The 13,807-nt window shown below is 42.0% G+C and overlaps 1 protein-coding gene across 2 annotated transcripts; it reads right to left on the reverse strand.

Annotated features, from left to right (window-relative positions):
- Positions 1-17: 17 nt before the first annotated feature.
- On the reverse strand, positions 18-10,128 carry LOC100119538 (protein ROP). Of its 2 annotated transcripts, none has more exons than XM_001603241.6 (11): positions 9,998-10,128; positions 5,759-6,055; positions 4,874-4,977; positions 4,362-4,510; positions 4,069-4,284; positions 3,884-3,991; positions 3,577-3,787; positions 3,256-3,504; positions 2,974-3,161; positions 2,724-2,878; positions 18-2,636 (listed from the first exon to the last, which is right to left on the reverse strand). In XM_001603241.6, exons 1-11 carry the CDS (start codon positions 10,023-10,025, stop codon positions 2,566-2,568), a joined length of 1,776 nt encoding a protein of 591 aa, XP_001603291.1. In that variant the 5' UTR covers positions 10,026-10,128; the 3' UTR covers positions 18-2,565. The 2 variants fall into 2 exon arrangements, with proteins under 2 accessions (XP_001603291.1, XP_003425889.1); XM_003425841.5 differs by lacking the exon at positions 4,874-4,977 and adding an exon at positions 5,336-5,439.
- Between the last annotated feature and the right edge of the window lie 3,679 nt (positions 10,129-13,807).

Below are 13,807 nucleotides of genomic sequence, written 5' to 3' on the forward strand. Positions count from 1 at the left end.
GGGGCGAAAACAGAGACTTTCAATAATAAGATAAGTTTTATTACAGTGACGTGTAGACCATTTTTTCCTTTTTCTTTTTATAAGCAGAACACTTTTCTGGGCTACGACTACATACATATATATTATTTATAATATATATACTTTTTTTTATAAATATCGTAAACTCTATAATAATCCTGTTGCCGTACAACCGCAACGCTCATTTATAACGTACTTTAATTCATGAACGATCAAATAACAGGCAAACGTCCACTGACCAAAAAGTGATCCCCTAAAATTTGAAGTCGTTACCATCTATAATTTTCTCCTATCGACAGTTCGACCGCATCTCCGCAGCCACTATTATAATGATGCAAAGAGCGAGTGCTAAGAAATTCTATGAGAAAACGTATACTTTGAATATTTATAAACTGTTTGAAAGTTACAAGATTGACGAGCTATATCGACGAGACTTTGCTGCTTTTACTTTTTTTTTCTTAATACTTGTTTGCCACTATTCACACTGCTCCAATGCATCGAGCTTCTTTCTACTTTTCTCAGTGAACATTTATATATTGCGGTCACTTTCGTTAGATAATTAAATGTATCAATTAGCTTCTAAGTAAGTACAATCGAAAGTTACCAGTCTCTACAAGAGGATCTTCAAGCTTAAAGCAAGATTTAGAATTTTAATTATTCGCCTTTTCAATGTTTCACATTGAATGCTAAAATGAAGCTAATTAATTCACGTGAACGACAATTGATACATTGAATTTCCTACTTCAAGATGACAATAAAGTTAGCAAATGACGATATGAATTGTTTTTTATCTCGGTTAGCATCAAACGGAAGTCTGTTATAGAAGCTTATCATCGAGTATTGTTTATTAATACGCTGTTACGATTAGAATTCTTTCAAAAACACATAAATCTTGAATCATTAATAATCGTTATAGAGACGAAGAATGAATTCGAGCCGTTGACAGTAACGACAGCGATTTAAAGGGGGTTTCGTCGATCGAGGGACCAAAAAACGTTTGCTCAACTAGAAAAACGTCGGATCTTACAATTGTTAAGAAGTAAATAATTTAAGGCAATTTACACGCGCACTTACTATCTGAAGATTTCTGTTATTCAAGCTACTTGTTAAAAAGTGCGATTTTAATTAGCTCTGCAAAAATCTTACTCCGACGGTCGACACGAGTGAGATCGGGTAAATCGACAATTCGATGATTTAGCCCTCTATGCTTGTGTCGACCAGAAGTTGCCGAAAACTATACTTTTCGCGGGTGTAACAAATAATTCACATCTCATGCACTGTGGCGTGACACACTGTTCGCTACAATTCTATCTAAGGACCGTTTTACAATACTTTTTCTCTTTCTTTCGGTTTCACATTTTTTTTTTAAAGATTTGTTGTCGTCAAAAGTTGATACAAGTCGACCAATTGGTTCACGGCTGCGACGTGTAAAGTTACATTGCTTGTGATTCTCGGTTTAAAATTACGACTTTACGAGGTTAAGACTCCTGGTAAAAATACTTTTTTTTAGTTTCTCTACAACTCACTTCAAAGTATAATTTCTAGGAACGAAGAATTTTTACAATAATAATCATTTTATCGCGTGAAATTCATGTCACGAACTAACGAAAATTTGTTCGCTTTTATACTTAAACATACTTAAATCTTACTCGAAAACAACAGAAGCCAAATATATAAACATATATGGACCTTCTTTAACAAAATATACTACTACTAATACGACTAATAATACAAATAATTTATATCGTTCAACAGAATATCGAATTTCACAGTAAGTATAACCCGGGAAAAAAATTTCCATATTAATTATATATTTTGGTACGCAAATTTGTCCTCCACACAATTGTTGAGAGATATGATCAGTTATGGTTACACACGAATCGTAAACCATCGTGTGTGTGTTCAATATTGGAGTGTAAATACATCTTATCATATTATGTATATAGCTTTAAATACGACGATATATATAATTGTATATGAAAATTTTCGTCCCAGGCTCAGAGAATTTCTCCACCTGGAATAAGGTCCTACAATGATATTGCCAACGTGTTTAGAATCCGCGAGCTGCCTCGTGATTCTTTTCGCACAGGCACTTTATTACCAGGTAACCCTTTTAGCGCTCGAAAATTGTGAATCTATCTCTATACATAAGTCGGTTAAAATGGGGTTTCTCTTTTCTCTCGCTCTCAACTAGTGCGGGTATTCCAATATGCTGTGCCATCATTGTCATTATCATCATCATCTTCATCATCATCATTATCATCATCATAATCACAATCGTTCCCTCCGTAATAGCAAAACGTTTATCAATTGCTGCTACGTAAATTGACTGAAGTGCATTTGTTTTTGCTACAATATCGACTATAAGTTGTTTTTTTTTGCATCTTTTGGCCGACAATCATCACCGACAGATTTTCACGGGTGTTGCTTTAACGACGATGGAACCAGGGTTACTGGCCTTTATACTGTTTTAGCATTATGTAGCATAGCTTATTATTACATTTAAATGCGGGAATGTTAAAGATCTTGCTCAGCGGCGAAGCTCGCTTATGCGACGTTGATGTGAAGCTTTGACAGTTCCGAGAGGAAAGACTTTGGCGTAATGATGTGCGATGAACCTGTGTTAAAATTACGTTAAATATACACGTGATTTCCAGCGTGGAATTTGTAAACAGTGTATTTGAGCGTAGTGTTCCAACACTTACCAATGATGACCTCCCAATTCTTCTGAGCATTCGTCACCTCGTAAGCGCACCTGATCTCTGAGAAACAGACGCCACCGACGATGAAGACAATCAGACGCGGTACATTCTTTATGGTTTGTTGACCCTTCTCTTTGTGCCAGTGACCGTAGCGAGCACTATTGAATAGATTAAAGTAGGCAAATTTTTTCAGTACAAAACTGTTGAATTACAACTAAGCTCATATTATCTAATATACTACGGAAATAATTACCTTGTCGGAGCGTGGTAGCCGGAACTGGCAGTCCGTCCGCCCAAGAACGGGAAGTGCTTCTGCTCGAGTTTATCTTCGATCGCGTCCTCCATGATGTCCTTGACAACCGGTGTCCAACGGCTCATCTGATAAGTCTGTTCAGTAATTCTCTCCTTCCTTGGTACAGTGTAGATCTTCTTGCGGTTTCCCTGTTCAAATTAACACGTGCATAAATTTTACAATCTAACAGTACATCACAAACACTACATTGAAATTGAGTTTCATTCAATTTTCTACACTCACTTCAACGACAACGTTCAGGCCAAGGTTTGCCATGTTGACGATTGTCTGTCTATCCTCGGGCGACATCTGAGCGTGATGGATGAGGCGATTCAAGTTGTCGTCTGGGATGCCGTTCTTGCTGAGGACATAAAGTGCGATGATACGCAGTTTGTCCATGTTGTTGATATTTTGATCCAGCAGAATGGGTGTAATATTGCGCATGTGGTCCTTGATGCGCTCACCTTCGGCGTCTGTTCCCATGGCCAAATCCTGAAATAAAACATTGAACCATTAAGTTTCCCTGTGTACGACAAGTACAAAAGTCAGGTTGCTGACGATTACCTGTTCGACTTTGCAAAGCTTATCTACGTTGCCCTGATAATGCTTCATGCAATCTTCGGCGAGATGCAAGTGAGTCGCGTATTTGCTCAGTTCCTTTTGATACTGTGGCATCTTCTTGATCATCTGCGACAGGTCTCGCATATTCTGTTTTTCACTCGTTTGAGGCATGCGCTTCGATTCCGTAAACTTCTTCAGATTTTTCGTGACATTCCTGAAAAGACATGTTTAAATAATTTTAATTTTAACAAATTTTTTAAGCTCAAATTTCAATCACGAATGCTCATCGGTAAGTATTTGCTAAACTTACGTTGATACAACTGCAATATGCTGATGCCTCAGATCGACCCAGAGATCATCGTTCTCGTCCAGCAACACTTCCTTCTCCTGTCTTCCGTCTCCAACTGCCACCTCGTATCTTAAAAGATAACAATGCAAAGTTAGACATTTCACAGTTTTATCTTGGACATAACGATATAAAGCACTACAACTCACTTGTACACGTCATTTTCAATCTCCAACAAGTCGTAGGCCATAGCTTGCAGGGTGAGCTCGTGAAGCAACGGTGACACGCAGTCGAATCCACGATCCAGAATCAGAAGCTGCGATCGTGCCTTCTCCGGCCCTTCGCCCATGGTGGGCTCGTCAGCCTTGTAAGCGTCCAGTTTCTGCTGAACCATCTGTGCCAGCTCCACATTGCGGTCGAAATCACTAAAAATGCAATATTCAATTTCATTTGTATTCACCAAGTATTTTCCACTTAACTAAGTAGAAGAATAGTCTCTCACCTTCGATATCTGACAGACGGATACTCGCCCAAGGTGGCGCAGAGAGTTGCGATTTGCTCGGCGATCCTTTCCATGTTTGCATTTCTCACGTTGATAAGAGACGGGTTGTAGAAGCAGGCGAACGTTTCTCGACAGTCCAGTGAGAAGACCTGATCAATTTAGAGCTTTAGTCGATCGTCGTGCGATTTTTCATGAGACGTGCGACGTTACATGGTGCCAATAAAGATTGCGAACGAATTAAGCAGAGAGAAAATAATAAAGTATAGGACAATATTTGCAAGCCTCGAAGAAACTGTATTTACAGAAAAACAATGACTAAGGGTTGGCTAATTTGCTGAACTACGAAGTGGATTTTGATTGTTTTATTTTTCAAATAAAAATGATCAACTTGTGATGAGAATTCAATACTGACGAATGAACGGATGATTCATGCTAAATCATAAGAGTTTTGTTTCTATAAAAAGAAATAAAAAAAAAAAAAAGAAATACAACTGTTTCTACTTTGTTTTCACCTGAGACTCGTAGGGCAAGAAAGCGATGTTGATCTCTTTAAGCGTTTTGACCTTTTTAGCAGCGAGAGACTTGCAGATATCATTGAACATCTCCTCGGGACACACTAGACATGTGCAAGCATAAAGGCAACGGATTTTTTTTTGTTAGTAAAAGTGCTCGTGTGAGTCAGTTAGAGACAAGAGAGAGAGAAACACTCGGTAGTTCGCAAACGTATTTTTTTTTTATTGCACAGCTGTTGTAACAAGCACATTTAACACGATAATGACCAACTTTGAAAATAGGTATAAATGTGCTTGTTGAAATGTCGCGGAAAATCAGATCGAGTTTCCGCGACGTAGGTTTTAGAGGAAATCGAAAGAGATCCGTGTATAATAAGAAAGCCCTTCACCGGTGAGAGACGCACACATGTTAAATCACGAATTTTCAAAATCAGTGTTTTGCACTGGTACACTCAGATTTACCTGTTCCTGGTACGGTATGAAAGCGATGTTGATCTCTTTCAATGTCTTTATATACTTAGCTGCGGTCGAATGACACAAGTCTGTGAATGTCTTGTCGGGACAGGCTGCAAAGAGACAAACTCAGATTCTAACAATTCTGCTGCCAGTCGGTTGCGTCTTAGCAATAAAATAATAATTACAAGTATAAACTTAAAACAAAAAACGCTACTCCATCTCCAAACCTTCTTACCAATTACCGTCCTTTTCCTAGAATACATAATCAGTTAAAGTTCCCTCCATTTACAATCCTCGCTAATTGCTCGCGCTATTTATACCCCCAAAACAATCGCCCGAGAGTCTTCTAAAGCGATTACGCTAAAAATAGAAGCACGCAATTTCCTCTCCCTTGCGTATTTAAAGCAAATTTCAGCGCGTCCTCTGTACCTTCGGTGAAGTAGACGTGAGCAGCCTTGTACATGGTCCTGGTGGGATTGCTGAAGTCGTCGATGAGCTTGGTAACGGACTGATTGCTCGGAGTGATAAGGTAGATGGCTTCCATGGTGGGCAGAGGCTCGCGCTTCTTGTGGATGTCCTCGACCAGGGTGATACCTTGAGCGCTGATGTCGTGCATCTTGCAGCAGGCGGATACCATGCGCATGGCCAGCTGGTCCACCACCAGGATGCGCCATTCCGTTCCACCGGTGTTTTTCTTCTTCTGGTTGATCACCTCGTTCATGATCTCTGTGGAGTAGAAGGTCAAGGTTTTTCGTTATCAGGTATATGGAGAGGGTGATGGGTCGATGGGTCGATGGGTTTTCAAGGTTTTCGCCCGCGAGCTACTGAAGCAGCCGGTTAATTGATCCGTGCGGTCTAATCAGAGGGTGAATCGCGAGAGAGCTATTTGTGGCCATCTAAGCTTTGGGCTTTGCTCGGGAGCTTTAGAGGAGGTGTGTAAGGGGTCGATCAATTAGTGTCTCGCTTCGGTGGGATAATGATTCAATCGTATCAATCGTTTCCGTTCGACCTGATTGACATTATGACAACAGTTTTTTTTTAATGTTAAATTTCGTTTTTCGTTCAACGCGGCAATCGAGGACACCTCGATTTCGACACGTAAGTATATCCTACCCAATAAAACTCATCGTAACACCTGCGCCTCCTAAGCCCTCTCCTTGCAATAACCGCTAATCCCCTCACCTACATTCCCACCGTCATCGTCGTTCCGCAACCAAAAGCTCTCAAGCTTTTCCGCCCTCTCACCTGTACTAAAAAAAAGGAGAAGACTCATCGCACGACGATCAATCGGGCATTTCCTCGTTACACACATACGCAAAGCTTATCGGCATCAGAGAGAAGAGAGGCGCAGGCGTACAAGCCACCACTAGCAGCAGCAGCAGTAGCTCCGTAGAGTATTGATCGGCGTCGCGCGCGTCTACATGACGTCACGCAGGAGCTTGCGCCGATATCTATACGCACACACAGTCACACGGACGACGTGTACACGTCGAGATTTTCCGTCGTCGTCGCGCCACTCTCTCTCTCTCTCTCTCTCTTTCTCTCTCTCTACGCAATCGGCCCACGCGGGAATTATTTTTCCTCTCGGCCGTGGATATGTGCGTAGGTCGTCATGGGGGGAAGTAACCGATATCGCATGAATGGGGTTGCCTGCGTGCGAGAGTTCAGCAAGACGGGGGTAGGGGTATTGTTGTTCGAAAGGGAGTATGTGCGTATAGAGGACGAAACGCGCAAGAATTCGGACACGATTGATGCTGCTGTGTGTGGGTTTTCCCGAGTTCTCGTGTTTGTCGAGGGGGTGGAATCGAGCTTTCTGATGCGGAGGGGGTAGGGGGGGGGTCGTGTCTTCGTTTTTGCGACGGTTAATCTCTAGCGAAAAGAGGACGTTTGGTTTTAGATTAGGATGTTCCTATCGTTGCGCGCTTTTGACGAAAGGGTCGATTTATTCGAGATTTTCACTCGACCACGTGAATTATGCACGAAGCGCAAAAAACTGTTTACTATGTGCGTTATACACGCTTTATAAATTAGCCGCGAGGGGTTGCAGTTTTAAAAATCATCGTTCGGATTTCTCGAAGCGCGAATTTTAACCCGATAAAAAATTAATCGTCGCCCTCGTCCGTTTATGCCCAGTGGTCCGATGATTTTTTTATAGGATCTGTGGTCAGCCGAGCGAAAAAGTTCGGTGGGAATTTTTAGAGGGAGAGACGCGCGAAAGCTTTAATTACCACTGGGAATTTAATTCGCGTTATATATCCAGGCAAGTGGTACAGATTTACGGGGGAAGCAAACTTCTCTCACGTAATAAATTAAAATCATTTCGTGCTTGCGGCGAAGCTAGACTAGAATCAAACGAGATGTTGCGGGCGTATAACAAGGCATCTTTTCATTTAAGTTTCTTCGAATGAGAATCTCGTCATGCTACTTTAAGTAAAATATTGCACATAGTGGGTTTCCACTCCAAAAGATGCCTACGAGGATGAAATGAAAAATGTCCTTCCGTTGTGCTCGAGCATCGTCGAGGCATGCCTTTTTTTTTTGAGAATTTATTTTAATCTCGTTTGATTCACGAACGTTTGGCGAGTATTGATTTCGCAGCTGTTACCGCATCCCCATAAAACTGATGATACAACTCTTTTATTTACAAAAGTCAAACTGTGCTTTTAAATTAATCATCAAGTACACAACGCAGTGGGAAATATATGGAACTTCGTGCAACATGTATGCATCGGCGAATCTTCACAACCGTGTACGAACATCTGTTCGAACTTCTATTTCCGTTCGAGTTGACATTGACGAGCGTGGGCGGATCAGATGATTGCGAATTCTCGCGAAATATTCCGTTCGATCGGAAATGATTGTGCCGTCAAACCGATGGAGCGTCAAATTCCCTTCTATGCTACAAAAATCGCGCATTTCATCCAAAAATACTCAACACTAGCTCGAAAAATCGAATCGAAAATAAAATCCGATAATCCCAATCGACGTCTCTATACATAGATATACACGAGCACCGAATGCAAATCGTCGGGGCTGTCGTCGGCTCGGTCCCCGGGGACCGGTTTTCATGCAAGCAAACGCACATCAGAGCGAGAGAGACGTGATATCGCGGGGCTTCTTTTGACGTCCCCGGCAGCGAGTGATCGGATTTTCGTCGTAGCTTCGAGAAGCGCTCCGGCTTAATTAATTCGATTATTTAACCACTTCGCGCAAGGGAATTGCAGTACAGGTATGTGTAAAGCGGAGTGTAGTGTGTAGGAGAGATGCGTAAATTGAGTTTCGCCGGCGCCATTCATTAATTTACGAGTGTATTCGAGTTATGCCGATGCGCAGAGGAGAGACGTTGTTCTTTGGACGGGAATTTCGAGGAAGTGATTAATTTTGTGACGGAATTTCGGGAGATTCGTAAAAGCATTGGTTTCTCTCTTCGGAAGACTATTTTCATGAATTAACTATGAGTTGACTAAAGATTAAGAATATATCAGTTAGTTTTAATTGTAGGACCTTTTAGTAAACAAAATTCTTGCAATCAACTATAGGAAGAAGTTATTGTTAAATTAAAAAAAAAAAATTAACAAAAATAAAATCTTTTTGTAGCCATTGATTCGATTACCGTCACAATTACAATTGTAGTCACGCCGCATGAAAAAGATAAGTTTAGAGATTAAGTAAGCTCTGTGACTCATCGATGTATGTCAGCCGATTAGCGGCCGGTGTATGTCATTGTAAATAAACTTTCACTCGGCAGTATTCTCACGTTTAACGCGCAATGCGAGTGGTTTTTTTCTTTATCGAGCAAAGTATTCAAAAACTCGCGGTATCCTTATCACGGCATGAGGGCTATTTTGCGCAGCAACGAAGGCCTGCTTTGCAAAGTGCTATACTTATCGAAAGTCAATATTCTTCGTGCACTAACTTTACGAGCAAGAAAATTCAAGTATTCAACAATTATTTTAGCTTCAGAACTATCGTTAGAAAAATGCGCGATTCCATTGTCATAAACATTTAAAAGATAAAAACAGTTGATAAAGTAAAGTTTGTATGCGTCAAAAATTCAATTTGCGGTGATAATCTGAAATTGCAATAAAAATACGCGTGCTCGTTTAAGCTTCAAAACGAAAGTCCTTTAATTGACAAAATCAAATCTTTTCATACACAAAATTGACCACTTAACCGAAATAATAAATAAGCTGTTTCAGCTAATGGAAGAAATGTTAATTACACTCATTTAATGCCTTAAAAAATAAAATTTTCAGCTACACCTCTTCTCAAATACAAAACAACTCTACAACAAACTCGCGTCTAATTAAAAACAAACACCTCTCCCGCCACCCTACACTCGAAACATCTCCCACTCACCAAACCTTCACATCGAACTCCAAAGAAAAAAAAACCTATAGAAAACATTCTACTCTGACAATACGAGTAAGCATGTTATGATACAGCTATACGGGTGGAGCAGCCGATTCTCCGCCGCCGCCGCAGCGGCCGATGAAATCATCGACGTACGCCCACCTTCTCACACTACATCTCGCGAAACTCGCGTACACAGGCGTCGTCGGCGCGGAAAACAAGAGGCAGCCAGAAAAGGACGATCCGGGGAGCCAAGGGATCCGACGAACGAACGAGCGAAGACACAGAAAATGTAAAAATTCACGATGTACTCACTCTGACCGACTTGTGCCTTGAGCGCCATTTTGACAGAACTGAGCTGCTGGCTCTACTGCTGTGCTGCCGTGCTCTGATGATCGCTCGCTCGTTCTTCCTTCTCTTTCTCGCCGTTCGACGAGTATATACAGAAACGCTCGCTCGGGGTGGGGAGAGCAGTGCTGCTGCTCAGGAAAATTCTCAACTGCCGGAGTGATGCCGAAGCGTTGGCAGGACTGTGGTGTGTACGGCTGCGCAAGGGGACTGACTGCACCTGTTTGAGGGGTATTGAAGAAGAGAAATTCTTGGGATATGATCGAGTATATTTTTAGTTTTTTTTTAGAGAACAATGTGACAATTTGAATGACTCATTATTTCAGCTCGATGTTGAGTTCGCAATTCATAGAGATTTGTGTGTTAGAGAAAAAAATGTACATTTTTTGAGAATGAGTATTATATTATGACCAATTTTACTAGACGTTACTTAAAAAATCGAATTTTCGCGCGCATTATGCCGGTTGCAGCTCCAGATGGCAGCATCGCTCTGCGACTTGCGCGCGAGATGAAAAGATGACGTCGCGAGTTTGGTTATCTGACCGGACGAACGGCCTGGAAAGTTCATCCTGGACTATAGCGTGAAACTGATCGATATTGTTCCATACCGACAGATCGCACGAGAGCTGTTTCTCTCCCTTTTTTTCTATTGATAAGGCATTATGCAGTCGGGAGTATCGACACGCGTATTTTTTTTTTAATTTTCCATGCAGCCTTGGGTATAGTGAGTTTTTCAACTCAAAATATTCTGCTCTGAGTATTCGTTATCTTTTAGTAGAAAAAGTATAGTACAAGAGACGTGTAATACGTGCAACTTTTTCTGACATTCTTTTAATTTCCGTTCGATGTAATAAAAAAGCACGAGTATATTCATTTTATTAAAATATTATAGAATGTTAAAATTCTCGGAATACCTCATCTTTAATCACGACGTGAAAAATGAGGGGAAAATTATTTTACACTTGGAGCTGAAAGCTAGCACTGTATCTAGAAAAACTTATAGAATATGAGAACACGAAGTGTAACTGATTTAACTTAAAAAGTCACTCTGAAAATCATAACCATTGCCCAATCTACAACATCAACGATATACAAAAGAACAATCCTTCCAAAAACCGTGAACCGTCCCAAAACCCAACAGCAAGTCCCATCCCAGCATCGGAAATCCTCATCCTTTCCGCATTCGATTCGCACCCACTTCTTTACCGACCGCTCGTTCCCAGAAACGGCGAGAGCGAGCGCCATACATATAGGTGGCCGCGGCGCGAGAGAGCGATATCCGCACACCGCGTGCGCTCAGTTTGAATCCGGACGCCGGTTCGCTCGCATCGTCGTTACGGCAGCTCTGTATCCCGCTCGCTGCGGCTCTCGGTGTTTTGATGGGCCGATCGCGTGTGCTTCTCGCGATTCCTCGGTAACGTGCATCCGTTCGATTCCATCCTTCGAATCTCTCTTTCCGGATTTTTCTCGAAAAAAAAGTGCTAGAGAGAGGGATATGCGTTTCGCCGGGTTTTATTGCTTCTCGTCGTTCGTTGTATAGTTCAGTGACAGCCATCAGTGATCTTTATTAGTATCTCTCGGTGTTGTATCGATGGTGTAGAAGAGAGTTTGTTCTTTCTTCGGTATATTGTATCAAGTGCGGGAGAGTATATATAGGTAAATTTCGAGTGGGCGAAGGAGCTTCCTTCGGGGGGAAGTTGTTGGTTACATAATACACATACAGGAAGAGGTTGCCGCGAGGCGAGTATAGCCACCAGGACGACGACGGCCTCGAGGGAGCCGCTGCTCCTGCTGCTGCTGCTGCATCATGAGGATCGAGTATCCCTGCCGCGTCGAGGGCTGGCTCAACGTTTGTGGTGAGTTTTAATAACCCCTTTGATACAAGGAACGTTTCGAAATTTTGGCAGTTGCGCCGAACGTTATTTCAAACCGAGTGTATACTGTCTATACATCGTTCGAGTGCATCGAGTGCCGATGCGCCGCATTAAGTTGTGCGCGATAAGTCGTCGTAAACAAAAGGGTACCTATTGAGAACTGCGATAAACCGCGAGTGTTGTTAGTTTTAACGATTATTCATTTTCGTCCCGAGATAAGCTGTAGTGGAACGTTTCTGAACTGTGTAGCAGCACAGTATACGTGGAATAAAATTCCAAAATAAAAGTTCGCTCGCGATAACGAGGCGAGCGTCATCAGCGCTAAGACATAAATCGCAGCTTTTCGGTGAATATGTCTCAATTTCGCGAAAATCCCGTGGCCGGAATTGGTTGTCTCCTCCCCCTTATATGTATGCGCTACTTGGACAGCAGCTTAAAATCTCGCGTGTGCCGCCTTCGGTGTTAATGCGAAACACGGCCCAGAAAATTTCCCCGAAACACTCTCTTGAGTTAGCATCGCCCTTCTCTGCATAAAAAACAGAGGCTTATCTGATGCACACCTGAAACGCATACACTCTGCGGCTGAGTCGTGTGCTCGAATATAAAAATTCGAAAAATCCATCATGATTCGGCGAATTCTTTCAAGGGGTCTCGCTTATACGTGTTTACCTTCGTGAGTTTTCGCGAGTGTATACAACTGTTAGTAGGCGCCGGCGTCGCGTTTCGCGGAAGTGAACTTAATGAATGTGCAATCTCGAGTGCGGATATGCTTACTTACACGCTGTGCACGGTGTCGAGGAGTGCAGTCGCTGTTAGAATATAGGTGTGTGTATAGGTTGATTTCGTCTTTGCAGAAAAATGTGGGTTCGTTGACCTTTGCTGTACGGCTCGGATGATGCTGTCTTCGTTGAGAGGTCGTTGATTGGGCTATTGAGAGGAAATGATATAGGATGGCGAGTCGATGTATTGTTTGCTATTTAATCATACGGTTTCTTGAAAAACCATATGCTATTTTTTTTATGCTTTTGCACATTGAAAAATATTTGAGATTGAGATTTTTCTGCTTGATAAATTATTAAAATAATTTTATCGCAAATTCAATTTTACTAAAAATGCCACGCATACTTGTCCCCGCGATAACAGTAATCCCCAGTCGCATAATATTTAATCCCAGTTAAATTCGCCAACGCAAACAACCGCAGAGTAGACAGAAATCAATCGATCAAAATCCTTCATAACATCTCCTTGAACACACATTACCTTCGATTTAACCCAGTTCTTTAAAAATACCATGGCATTCCTACCGCGTCAACAATAACACTGTATTTTTAGCCCATCTATACTATATACAAACGTATACCATCGACTCAGTCGCGCACACAACGACGGAGTACACACGTTCGAGAATAGCAGAATAAGTACCCACGTAGTTCTCTCTCTCTCTCTCTCTCTCTCTCCACTGTCTCCCCAGAAAACACACCTAGGAAGATTCATAGCCGAGGCTGCACACGCGTAAAGGCTTAAAAGCGTAATCTCGGAACAAGTGGAGCATTGAATCCCCGGGAGTTAGTGCATAGCTCGAACTTTCCGGAGGCTGCCAGGAAAAGAGCGTAGGAGGAGAGAGTCACACGGGTCATTTCGGATTATCGGAAAAAGAGCAACGAACTGATGCAGCCGTATGCGCGCGCCCGGATAGTCCTTTGTGCGAAGGGAAATGATCGATGGAGCGACGATTTTCGGTTATGCGACGGGGAGGGTTTTTTTTCGAACGTGCGGGAGAATAGGGTTGGGAGATTTGTCAGGATTTTTTTTTTGTTTTTTTTTCAGTCGCGCGCGGAATAATTTTCATTCGAGTTTATGCACGCAGATGCCTTTTAAGAAGTTTTTTAAACGCTGCTGGGAT

This window comes from Nasonia vitripennis, chromosome 2 (assembly GCF_009193385.2).
Source record: "Nasonia vitripennis strain AsymCx chromosome 2, Nvit_psr_1.1, whole genome shotgun sequence".
Classification (NCBI taxonomy): Eukaryota; Metazoa; Arthropoda; class Insecta; order Hymenoptera; family Pteromalidae; genus Nasonia; species Nasonia vitripennis.

Excerpts from the sequence above, each read along its gene's own strand:
- LOC100119538 (XM_001603241.6), bottom strand. The coding sequence starts at position 10,025 with ATGGCGCTCAAGGCACAAGTCGGTCAGA. Across the intron at positions 4,285-4,361 it reads CCGTCTGTCAGATATCGAAG|TGATTTCGACCGCAATGTGG; the intron begins GTGAGAGACTAT and ends TTGCATTTTTAG. Across the intron at positions 3,992-4,068 it reads ATTGAAAATGACGTGTACAA|ATACGAGGTGGCAGTTGGAG; the intron begins GTGAGTTGTAGT and ends TTATCTTTTAAG.